General features: G+C 39.5%; 2 protein-coding genes across 3 annotated transcripts in view; one reads left to right on the top strand and one right to left on the bottom strand.

Annotated features, from left to right (window-relative positions):
• Positions 1 to 12,500, bottom strand: part of kif5ab (kinesin family member 5A, b) — a 581,587-nt gene that overhangs the window by 346,792 nt on the left and 222,295 nt on the right. The window lies entirely within an intron of this gene.
• Positions 1 to 12,500, top strand: part of kcnq2b (potassium voltage-gated channel, KQT-like subfamily, member 2b) — a 58,167-nt gene that overhangs the window by 18,497 nt on the left and 27,170 nt on the right. For both annotated transcript variants that reach the window (XM_079883530.1, XM_079883529.1), the window contains exons 2-5: positions 2,492 to 2,582; positions 2,728 to 2,854; positions 4,642 to 4,817; positions 11,705 to 11,830. In XM_079883530.1, the coding sequence (XP_079739656.1) occupies positions 2,492 to 2,582; positions 2,728 to 2,854; positions 4,642 to 4,817; positions 11,705 to 11,830 (520 nt within the window). The remainder of the gene's footprint in view (positions 1 to 2,491; positions 2,583 to 2,727; positions 2,855 to 4,641; positions 4,818 to 11,704; positions 11,831 to 12,500) is intronic.

Raw genomic sequence — 12,500 nt, 5'->3', positions numbered from 1 at the left:
CTTAAAGCACATTAAAAACACCACATAGACACATAAACAACATTAAAAGCTGGATTTTCACCACAGGGGGACTTTCATATTTACTGTTTCAACTTTAAATTTTAGTAATTTTATTCATTTTATTAGGTTTTATTACTTTTTATTGTTATTTATTAGTTTTATTTACTTTAGTACTTGCCTTCACTGTAAAAACAAACGGAATCTGATATAGATTTCATCCCAGGTTTTGAGTAAAAAAACTACCAAAATGTAACATTTATGACTTACTAAAAGGAATTAGGTAGTCAAACTTAATGCCTGAGGTCAGTGTGTTCTGATGTTATAATGTTTCTGTCAATACACACATGTACATCTAGCGTGTGTTACAGTAGCTGATATCCCGCTGTAACTCATAAGTGGCTTTAGCGCTGTTATTGTCCAGCTTCCCGCTGGATTCTTACTGAGTTTGTAGAGGAACCGCAGATGGTGAGAAAAATAGTGTCAGCAATGCAATCACCCTTTAAAGGGATGGTTCGGAGTAAAATCAACCTAGGGTCCTTTGCACCATGACTTCGAGCCAAACACACACCTTTTTTTCCCCTTGGTCGAACATTATTAAAGTTAGAGCTTATTTAGAGATATCAGCCGGATGTCTTAGTGCAGACGCTAATGGATCCAAGGTTGTATCTCGTAAATTACCCCACTAATAATGTCCAGAATGGCACCAAACGTCTACAGTAGTACACATAGGTTCTGTACTCCTAAAACGAGGCATTGGAAAGTTTGTAAGTAAGTACATCAGGGGCCGTATTCACAAAGAATTTTAAGGCTAAAAGTAGCTCCTAACTGGCGAATTTAGGAGCAACTCCTAAAAATAATGGGCGTGTCACTCGTAACTTTAGGACTCCTAATTTTTTTGACTAAGAGTAATTAATTCACGAAGCATTTTAGCCCTAAAAGTAGCACCTAAGCCTGGGACAGCTTAAAAGAAGTCGAGAGGACTCCTAACTCACTAAGACCTTCACAAACCGCTTTCTGTGGCATTTCACGTTGAGATGTGTTGAAATGCGTATGCGGCGCTACAGGAGCTTCCAATCGCGAGGGAACAATTCTGCACTGTAGGCATAACTAGGGATGCAATAACGCCACCAACAACAACCAAAACTAGGCTACTCATTGCATGTAAACTATTTGTAACGTTTCATTGTGAATCAAATTAAAATGTTCTTCTCTTTGCAAACGCAGAGGCATATAGTGACAGATTAATTCAATAATGTTGCAAAGATATTGCATCAATCCATATGTTTCATTAGGCTACTAGGCTATTTGTTTTGCCTTACTCTTTATTCATTTAGGCTATTTATTCAGTTATTCATCATCTTCCGTCCTTCGCACTACTTGTGTAGCGCACGCATTCTCAGACCTGTCACCTGTCACTCATCATCGTAGGGGAGGAGTTTGGAATCATTCCCGCGTTACAATCATCAGCCAATCAAGGTGGTCACTTCAGTCAAGCTCGTGCATGAGTAATGACGTCATCCATAGCAACGAAGACTCACTCTTAGTTTAGGAGTTGTCATTTTTCTTTACTAAGAGTAGATCTGAAAGGCGTTGTGAATAACTTTTAAGACAAAACTCCTAGTGCGATTTAGGAGTACTCCTAGTGGTAAGATAAAATGCTTTGTGAATACGGCCCCAGGAGTTTATTTAAATAACACTTGCCTGACGGCTAATGCTACCGCTAACCCGGACGTCGACGTCACTTCAGTGGTTTGGGAAAAGCACGTAAAAGTCCTGACAGAAAGAGATGTAGTATAACAACGCCCAGTTCCAGGAATGCACTAATATTTTGTTGGTAGTACCAGTTTGCAACAATTATTAGTTAACACTAAGTTGTCAACACTTCAAAAAAAAAATAATAATACAAATTTTTGGATAAACTGCCAGGACTTTTACGTGCTTTTCCCAAACCACTGAAGTGACGTCGACGTCCGGGTTAGCGGTAGCATTAGCCGTCAGGCAAGTGTTATTTAAATAAACTCCTGATGTACTTACAAACTTTCCAATGCCTCGTTTTATGAGTACAGAACCTATTTGTACTACTGTAGAAGTTTGGTGCCATTCTGGACATTATTAGTGCAGTAATTTACCCGATTCAGCCTTGGATCCATTAGCGCCTGCACTGAGCCATCCGGCTGATATCTCTAAATAAGCTCTAACTTTAATAATGTTCAACCAAGGGAAAAAGGCTTCTGGGGGGGTGTTTGGCTCGAGGTCATGGTGCAAAGGACCCTAGGTTGATTTTACTCCGAACCATCCCTTTAATGTGGCCTCTGAAGGACAGGTCACACATGTACACTCGATCTCTAAAGGTGTAAGCTTTAGATAAAGACATTCATAATGCTCATCACATCAGTTCTGTTTACTTTATTCATGCATGCATCTGGTCTCATCTGTCACGAAGCAGACACAAATGCACATCAGGTGAACTGGTTTTCTCTTGTCGTTTCAGGTTTCTGCTGGTTTTCTCCTGTCTGGTTTTGTCTGTGTTCTCCACTATCAGAGAATATGAGAAGAGCTCAGAAGACGCGCTTTACATCCTGGTATATAATATCACACTGATGATGATTCAACATGTAGACTGATCTCAGTGTCATGCTAACTGTGTGTGTGTGTGTGTGTGTGTGTGTGTGTGTGTGTGTGTGTGTGTGTGTGTGTGTGTGTGTGTGTGTGTGTGTGTGTGTGTAGGAAATCGTAACCATCGTGGTTTTCGGAGTGGAGTATATCGTGAGGATCTGGTCTGCTGGATGTTGCTGTCGCTACAGAGGATGGAGGGGAAGACTCAAATTCGCACGGAAACCTTTTTGCGTTATCGGTGAGTAAATCTAAAGTCGAAAAAATTCATGTTTAATTCCATGCTGTTTCTTTGAAAAAAATTTGTGAAATTTACTAGCATTTTTTCAAAGTCACTCCTATGACACCACTTTTCTGTAAAAAAAAAAAAAAAAAAAAAAAGTGTATTTAATAGTATTTCTTTGTGTATTTTATAGTCATACAAGCACAGCTCGTATCTACTGTACATGAATGAGATAAATACCCCAAAATGTCTGGAATTGTTTCTGAAGGATCATGTGCCACTGAAGACTGGAGTAACGATGCTTTGATCACAGGAATAAATTACACTTTACTGTATATTTACATAGAAAACAGCTGATTTACATTGTAATAATATTTTTTTTTAAATACTGTATTTATGATTCACTTATTTGAATTAATTATCGAGAGAGAGAGAGAGAGAGAGAGAGAGAGAGAGAGATGATGTGTTTTACGTGTGTCTGTGAGTTTAATTACTTCAAAACCAGCGTTGCTAAGAAGTATAATGTAGCGATTCAGTAGCGAAGCTAATTTATTAATAAAAGTTGCGGGCAGCGTTGATGACATGCTTCTGAATGTCCCTGTTTGCGAGTGACGTGTGTGTGTGTGTGTGTGTGTGTGTGTGTGTGTGTGTGTGTGTGTGTGCGCGCTTAAATGAAAACAGTGCATTAATATAGAACTCTAATTAAACTGATTTTGCATTAAACATATTTATTGCACACCTTCCAACCAATCAGAAGCGAGTATTCAGAGATAAAGAGTTAAAGTGTGTGGCCTGCGTACAACTTGCCAAAATGCATGAACATTTACAAACATTGTCACATTGAAGCTACACTGTGTCATTTTTTAAGTTGATTCTTAGCAAAAAACACTTTGTTCTTTCAAAATGATATGTGCTCATTAATGTGTAATTACTTCTACCAACTAATCAAGTATTCTCGTAAGCGTAGAATCTGCCATTTAGAATACATACGAGCGAGTCACTCGAATGGCGGAAGCCATGTTGGGCCTCCATCTTGAAAGTACATTAGACAAAGAAGGACATACCTGGAAATTCAAGCTTCGCCTTTCGCGTTTTTACACTCAGTGGCACCGTGACGAATGCGAGGGGGAGATTACTCACGACTGCCGGCAGATCTGAAATAATACGGCCACCGTAGGAGTTAAAACGCCCTCGGGATGGGAGGGGCTAGAAAGTAATATTCAGTTGGTAGTCATAAACAATTTCACCGCTAGATGGGAGTAAATCCTACACAGTGTAGCTTAAATGTTTCCTATGCTTGTATATTGAAGGACATGTACGACTCTTGATGCCTCAGTAGGGTTAAAAACATTTTAACGGACTCCTCAAACCCCGGGTTTAAATGGTTTGACCTGCTGCCATCCGGCCGGCGCTACAGGTCCGTGAAAACGAGAACAAAAAGATTCAAGGACAGTTTCTTCCCCAGAGCCATAACCATCATGAACTCTAATATGCACTGGTCCCTCTCTGCTGCACACACACACATCACAGGCTCACAGTGTTAGTTTGACTTTCTGAATTACAAAAACTGATTACAATTGATTATTTTTGTATTATATGTTTAATATTTGTGTTGTATGTAACGTTGTTTTGTGTTGTTGTATAATCCAACACTAAGGGAAGCACTTCCTAATTTCATTATACATGTTTAGAATGACAGTAAAGGTAATCTATCTATATTCAGCTTGATCACGTGTGTGTGTGTGTGTGTGTGTGTGTGTGTGTGTGTGTGTGTGTGTGTGTGTGTGTGTGTGTGTGTTTCTCAGACATCATGGTTCTGATCGCCTCCATCTCGGTTCTGGCCGCTGGAACGCAGGGGAATGTGTTCGCCACCTCCGCCATCAGGAGTCTCCGGTTCCTTCAGATTCTGCGGATGATCCGCATGGATCGCCGCGGAGGAACCTGGAAACTCTTGGGATCTGTCGTCTACGCTCACAGCAAGGTAAATAAACATGGAAAAACTGTTCAGGGACCAGACACGTGATTTTGTGCCTCTTCCAAGATGCTCATTCTCACAGTCATTCTCCTTGTTGAAATACTTTCTGTTTGAAATCTTCATTATGGGGCTTTCAGAAGAGATATAGGACGATAAAAGTCTGTTGGCTGTCGAGAAAGCAATTTTTAAGCTCTTTTATCTTAAATCATGCATCTGGTTTTATTTTGCACCAATTATTAGAAGTAAATGCAGTGCATATCAGTGCTTTGAGAAGAGATATATACTGTATGGCAGTAAATGTCTATTGGTTTTTACCAATGATTCTCAGTATCTCAGAATATCATGCCATCAACATTGACTGTATTAACTTGCTTAATTCGTGTTCCTGATCATAGATTCATCAGTGCATGTTATTCCAGAGAAATACTGTAATCATTCATCTAAATTCAAAACACATCCTTTTTTAAGCTTCATGTGCCAAAAAAATGTCACATTATGGAAATGCATTTTTATTTGACTTTTTAAACAGATGTTTTGAGGTCTTTTGAAGCCCTCAAACAATGCAGCCGAAGCATGAATCAGCATTACACAAACCCAATTTCTAAACTGCAAAGTAATCACATATTTTTCAATCCCATTTCAATTGCCCTCCAGAAAAATGGCAAATAGACCAGATATGATTTTAAGAGGTTTTCTGGTTGCGAGGCTTTTTCAGCAGTCGTTCTGTCATGTGTCATTTGTCAAGCCCAAGATGTCCTGCTCATTGTTCAAGTGTATTTGAGAGGTTGTCTTTTGGCTGTGTGTGGCTGTTTTGAGGAGAGGAGGAAAAGGCCAAAGTGAGATGTGTCCTGATGAAGTGTCAGATGGAGGTTTGCGATCGATAACACTTGGAAAGACACTGTACCGTAAGTGCAGGGCTCATGGCCACAGACTGAGAACTGACAGTAACAAGATGTGCAGAGCTTTGAATTTCATCATGCAATATGTCTTTTAATCATACTGTGACAAGTTAGAGAAAAACTGGGTCAGAGGTGAATGTGTTTGAACTCAGTATTTGAGCTAATGCATGACCTGCGCAGTAATGTTTCAACCCTCTGGTGCTCTTCGGTGTCGGTCAAAAGTGACAGAATTTTATTTTTTTTGTCAATGAAATGAATGTATTATATTTTAGTTTGATAATGTTGTTTTTTTAACATTTTGTATTTTTATGGGATTTTTTTATACTAAATTATATTTACGGTGTATTTATAATCCATTTATTAACTTTTTGAGCATGGACCTGAAAATGTTATTTCCAACTTAAACTAAATCTCGTAAATCTTGAATGCACAGACTTCAGTTTGATCTCTTTTCAAAGACGACACTTGGCAAATTATTTCTGAAGTGAAAAAAGTTTGAAAAAGTGTACTTAAAAAAAGTAACAGAATTTATGTTAATTGTTATGAAAAATGCACAAAAATACTATTTTCATATCATATCATCATCATCAAAAATCATATTTTTATATGAAATATATATTTTCAAAATCACGTTTTACTCTAAAACTGCAAGAAAATCAAAGCCATAAATCTAAACAAGTTGTGTTCCAAATTTGAGCTTGATATCTCAAACAATGAGCTTTCAGAAAGATTTAGTTTGGCTGCAGTACCAAACGCTTCCACTAGAGGAAATTCGTCTCGCATTCATTTCCAATGCGCTAATTTCTGACCGCGAGGAGCACAAGTGTGACTATTGTTTACAGGACCATTTAACCTGTTCGAGTCATGTCCATGATTTTATTTTGTGTTCCCATAGCAAGTGCCAAAACCTTTACCAAGTTTCGTACCATTCCAATGAAGTAATCAATTCTACAAAAAACAAAACGTAAAATTTTTCGTTCAAAAATTGACCAAAGAGCACCAGAGGGAATGTTTCACTAATGTTCACACCGGGAACATCGGCTGTTGTGTTGGTGATAAAAGCACAGTTTCTTGAACAAACACACACTTTATATAAACTGCACATTGCCAGTAAACATGCTGAAATATAAATGAGTTTTAAAGGGGTTGCATGGATAGCAGGGTGACATGAGGAAAGGAAAGCCGTCTGTGAGATACCAGCATTAGTTTGATTAATAATTCATGCCGGGAATATCAAACGAAAGAGGAAAATAGGTTATTCATGTGGCACTGTGAGAAAAATTAAGACTTGATGATAGGAAATTCTTTCTCAAACATAAAACTTCCTCTTTTTGTATATTCATTGCAAACCAAGTTTGGAGTCAGTACGATTTTTTTTTATATAAATTAATACTTTTATTCCGCACGGACGCATTACATTGATCAAAAATGACATTTATAATGTTACAAAAAATTATATTTCAAATAAATGTTCTATTCATCAAAGTATCCTGAAAAAGAAACTGTATCAAGGTTTCCACAAAAATATGAAACTGTTTTCAACATTGGTAATAATCATAAATGTTTCTTGAGCATCAAATCATCATATTAGAGTGATTTCTGAAGGATCATGTGACTCTGAAGACTGGAGTAATGATGCTGAAAATTCAGCTTTGATCACAGGAATAAATTACATATTACAGTATATTTACATAGAAAACAGCCATTTTAAATTGTAATATTTCATAATTTTTACTGTATTGTCCAAAAAAATGCAGCCTTGGTGAGCAGAAGTCTTGCCGACCCCAAACTTCTGACAAAGTCGAACAAATACAAAGTGCATGTTTGATCATCTCTTTGAAGTGTAGCTCTTCACAGACTGATGTTTTTTTATTGTTATTCTGGCATCCACTAACGAAGTGAAGTCCAGTCCTCTCTCTCTGGACCGTCAGTTTCTGCCCAGATGAAGCAGTGAAGTGGATCAGCTGCAGTGGAGAGTCTGATTAAAGTGTCCTGTCATTCATTGAGTTGCTGTCGTGAGTTCAGCCTCAGGAGACGTCTCTCTCAAGGGCAAGAAAGTGGATTAATGCGCTTACGGTGCGTTTTTCAGTCTAAAATAAGTGGCGGTGGCGTAACGTTGCAGTCTCTGTGTTGAAGTGGTGTCCCGTTTCTCAGCATCCACTGAAGGTGCAGCTGAAGGAGTGAAGAGACGCTGATGCTGACAGAGCAAAAACTTTGGCTTGTTTCAGGAGTTCGCTTGTGATTTTGATCATGATAGCGGGTCTTCTCATCATGATTATTATTGTTAAAGTGCTTTTTTGATGATTATCTTTTATGTATGTAACATAAACTGTTTGTGAATGTAAAAGGTCTGCGAAATTTCAAAGTTCGAAGTGCAAATAAATGTTATTGTCTCTTAACGAGTCGCCAGTAATTCCAGTCTCAGTTCCTGCACGAACATACGTAGATTTGTAACTAATTTGCATAATGTCAGTCTTATGCTGCGTTCACACCAAACGCGAATATGCGTCTAAATTCGCGCCTGCCGCGTCTAGTTATACGCGTGACCATTTTGTGTTCATTCGTGCATCAAGAGCGAAATCGACGCGCGTAAAAACAAAGGTTTGAATCGAAATTTACGTCAGAGGCGAAAACCGGAGGCGAAAGTTTCGAAACCCGTTGGCGGCCATCTTTTTTAGATGTTTATCGAGCATTAGCATTAGCATTAATCGAGAGAGTCACCGCTCGTATATGCTCTGGAGAGCAGAAACAGCTGCGTAGGGGACATCGTCGCTGTACTCGGGTCCACCAGACCCTCCGGAGGGTTTCAGGAGTTTCACAATTTGCTCCAGGAGCTAGGTTTGGTGGACCTAATGGTGAGGACGCTGACGAGGACAGCGTAGGCCGTGTAAGGCCTCGGTCTCGAGTGGTCACTGCCTGACGAGCTTCACCCTCGCCCGCACCCACCTAATCTGTCATTTATTTTTGTTTTGATAATAAATGGAGCCAGCCTCCAAAAGTGAAACCTGCCCTGTGACTTTTTAGTTTTTATACACTAAATTGTGTTTGTTGTCTTTACATTAGATTAATAATGTTTCATATAATCTAGAATAAATATGGAATAAATAGCATTCAAAACAAAATGAGTATCTCTCATATATTGAAATCGAGTTTTTATGTGAAAGATTTGCTTTGTTGTGCATTTTAGTCATATTACAAAATAATTTATTGAAGCCAAACATAAAATAACATTATAAACTGTCACACCACGTGACAGTAGCAAGCAGGCTCCTGATTGGTTAACGCGGCGCGAATTTACGCCAAAGTTCAAATTTTTCAACTCGGGCGGCAGACGCGAATTCGCGTCAAACGCGTGAATGCACAAAAAGCACAATTCGCGATTAACGCGCGTAACGCGCCAGACGCTCAATTTGCGTCATTCGCGCGAACTAGACGCGCGAATGAGGCGAATTCGCGTCTGCCGCGCTAAACGCCTCATTCGCGCCGCAAGACCTCCAGACACGCGTAAACGCGTCTTACCATTGACTTAACATTGAAATCACTCGCGCCAGACGCATATTCGCGTTTGGTGTGAACGTAGCATTAGGGTACTTTTACACGACAATGATCTGCTTAAAACGGAGAAGTTTTTCCCTTGAGTTTTCCGCGTACAGACGACACCATTGTCGAAACGAAACCCATTCACTCGACTAAAAGCGCTGTGTTCTGCTGCCAGGCCAGTAGATGGCGATGAAACGCTATAGACTGAACACGTAATACGCATGTGCATGACGTTATCGTCTTCAGAGATTCGTGTTTTTGTTGTTTACACGGAGACCGTTTTCAAAAACTTCCACTTTGAAACACGTTTTCAAAAGTTTGTGTTTACAGGCGCCCAAAACGCCGTTTTCGTGTAAACGAATGGCCAAAACGCATGTGTTTGTAGTTGAAAACTAAAAACGGTTTCGTGTGAACAGCCCCTAAGGTTTTCGTTGGCTGCTACGAATGACAGAGGCCTGGAAGAGTTTGGTTCACGTTGTTCATGTCGTCCAATCACAGCAGACTGGGCCGTCTGACCAATCAGAGCAGAGCAGCTCTCAGAGAGGCGGGGTTTAGAGAGACTGAATCTTCAAACGAACCGTTTCAGACACTGTGAGAAAAGACATGATTTTTGCATCTTGGATGCATGTAAACCTATCATAGGAGACTCAAAACAATATTAGTAGCCTTTAAAATAGCATAATAGGACACTAGTGAGAAATACTATAATATTATCATACCTGTCAACCCTCCCGTTTTTCCCGGGATTCTCCCGTATTTTACCTTGCTATCCCGCTATCATCCCATTTAAATATTTTCCCGTATTTCTCCCGTATTTTTAATCTTTCTATAAAAAAAAAAAAAAGAAATCCCACTGGGCGCAAACCAGTTAAGCAGAAATCCCGCCCTAATTTCATTGGTTAAGGTTACAATGACAGGTTTAGGGATCAGTGTTTGGTGTAGGCTCCGCTGAAGTAGTTTGGGGGATAAAAAATCACGCGAAGAAGAACAGCAGCATCCCGAGGATGGACGAACACGAGAGAGATGGCATTGGAGACTATGTATGTAATGTATTATGTATGTAATACAGAGATTATGTATTTATCTATGTTAATATCTGCGCAATTAATGTGTATTTAGCCTGCCTCTGCCATCCAGCACCCCCCCCTTGTTCAGATCTCCCGTATTTTGGTATCCAAATGTTGACAGGTATGAATATTATACATAATAAGGGCTCTTTAAGCACAGTTAAAGGAGAACTCCGGTCAATTTTAACATTGAGCTCATTTTTTTGTAAATTTGGAGTGCTGTCAATACAGTGAACAACGACAAAAATCGGTGTTGCCTTCACCGTGTTATCCTCTTTTTAAAATTTGCACCCTGTTGACTTCAATGGGGCAAGTTTTAAAGCTGCTTTTAGCCTCTTAACATCCTTGATGTGTCATTACAAGTGCACAGGTCATGTGAGTGATTCCTTCAGAGTGAACACGGGTGAATCTGACTGCAGTAGATGTGAAAGATATGAATAAAAATGATGTTTATTTAGCCAGCGCTCATACCTGTATTTACATCCTGTTTTCGGTCGAAGTCCATAGTAATCGATTGTCGAGTTCACGCGCATTGGTTTAGTACCTATGATCATGCGCGCGAAAACAGGATGTAAATACAGGTATGAGCGCTGGCTAAATAAACATCATTTTTATTCATATCTTTCACATCTACTGCAGTCAGATTCACTCGTGTTCACTCTGAAGGAATCACTCACATGACCTGTGCACTTGTAATGACACATCAAGGATGTTAAGAGGCTAAAAGCAGGTTTAAAACTTGCCCCATTGAAGTCAACAGGGTGCAAATTTTAAAAAGAGGATAACACGGTGTAGGCAACATCGATTTTTGTCGTTGTTCTCTGTATTGACAGCACTACAAATGTACAAAAAAATGAGCTCAATGTTAAAATTGACCGGAGTTCTCCTTTAATATTATGCAGCTACACTACATGCCGCTTCAGTGCACCATCATTCATACGCTGTTGACTTTTAATGTCATCAAGTATGACACTAACCCTCGATCCAGATTCCACTCCAAAATATATTTTAGAATGAGCTCATCCCCAAAAATGGCTTAATTATCATAGAGATGAAGGAAAGTCAAGTTATATTGTTTCTTCACCATTTGGGTTGATCACATCCTGAGCAAATGGTCGTCAATTGTAGAATGGGACTGGGTGTGGAACCTTCTCAGACAACGAGGCGTCACAGCTTCATTATCATACAGACCACCACTGTTGCAACAAGAGCAGCTTCATTTACATTAAGAACAGGATAAAAGGTTTAAGATTTGGATGTTCTGGGTTCATTCTGACGCCTTTGATCACTGCTATTGCTGTAATAAACTTCGACGTCCACATCATTTTTTTCTAACACACTTGATTTTGATATGTGCTGATCCTGTGCGTGTATGCGCCCTCAACAGGAGCTGATCACAGCCTGGTACATCGGCTTCTTGTGTCTGATCCTGGCCTCGTTCCTGGTGTACCTCGCGGAGAAGGAGGATAATGAGATGTTTGAGACCTACGCTGATGCGCTCTGGTGGGGTCTGGTAAGCACTCCGCACTCCCTCGACATTAACAAACATTGAGGTAATGCGCCGTGTCCACGGATCTCTCGTAATGGGCTCTGGGATTGATATTGTTCCAGATTGTATTCCCCGGACCTCTCGCTACTTCGCTACACTGATAAACACAATTTGTTTTCTTGCACTCGATTTACTGTTAATGTTCTGATGCATAAGCACTTTTACTGTGTGTCATATTTTCAGCTTTATTATCTGGTTAATCAACACTCAGAGTAGTTTCTGTGTCAGACACTGCAGTTGCTCTCGGGACGCCGGCGAGTGCCAGCGCTGGAGTGATTCCTCTGGAAATAAACTCAAGGACATCAGATAGTTTACACACACACACACACACACGTCTGGGAGGATTATTAATTATGCAGGGATGTTTATCACTCGTTGAGTTTGATGAGATGATGTTTCAGAAAGATCACAGATGATGGAGTTCATGGACTTGCATAATTTAATGAGAGTGTTTAATAAAATAAAAAATTATGATTTGCTTCTTGTGTGAGCAGTGTGTTTAAATCATGACACTAAAAGTACCAGAGATTACATCTGTAATAGTGACTAATCATACATTTATTTTTGTTGCTTTACTTTGACTTACCGATGTCAAATCATGTATTAAAAAAGAACAACATAACTAAATCACAAG

Source organism: Squalius cephalus (genome assembly GCF_949319135.1).
Source record: "Squalius cephalus genome assembly, chromosome: 10".
NCBI classification, from domain to species: Eukaryota; Metazoa; Chordata; class Actinopteri; order Cypriniformes; family Leuciscidae; genus Squalius; species Squalius cephalus.
This window is presented reverse-complemented; position numbering and strand designations above follow the sequence as displayed.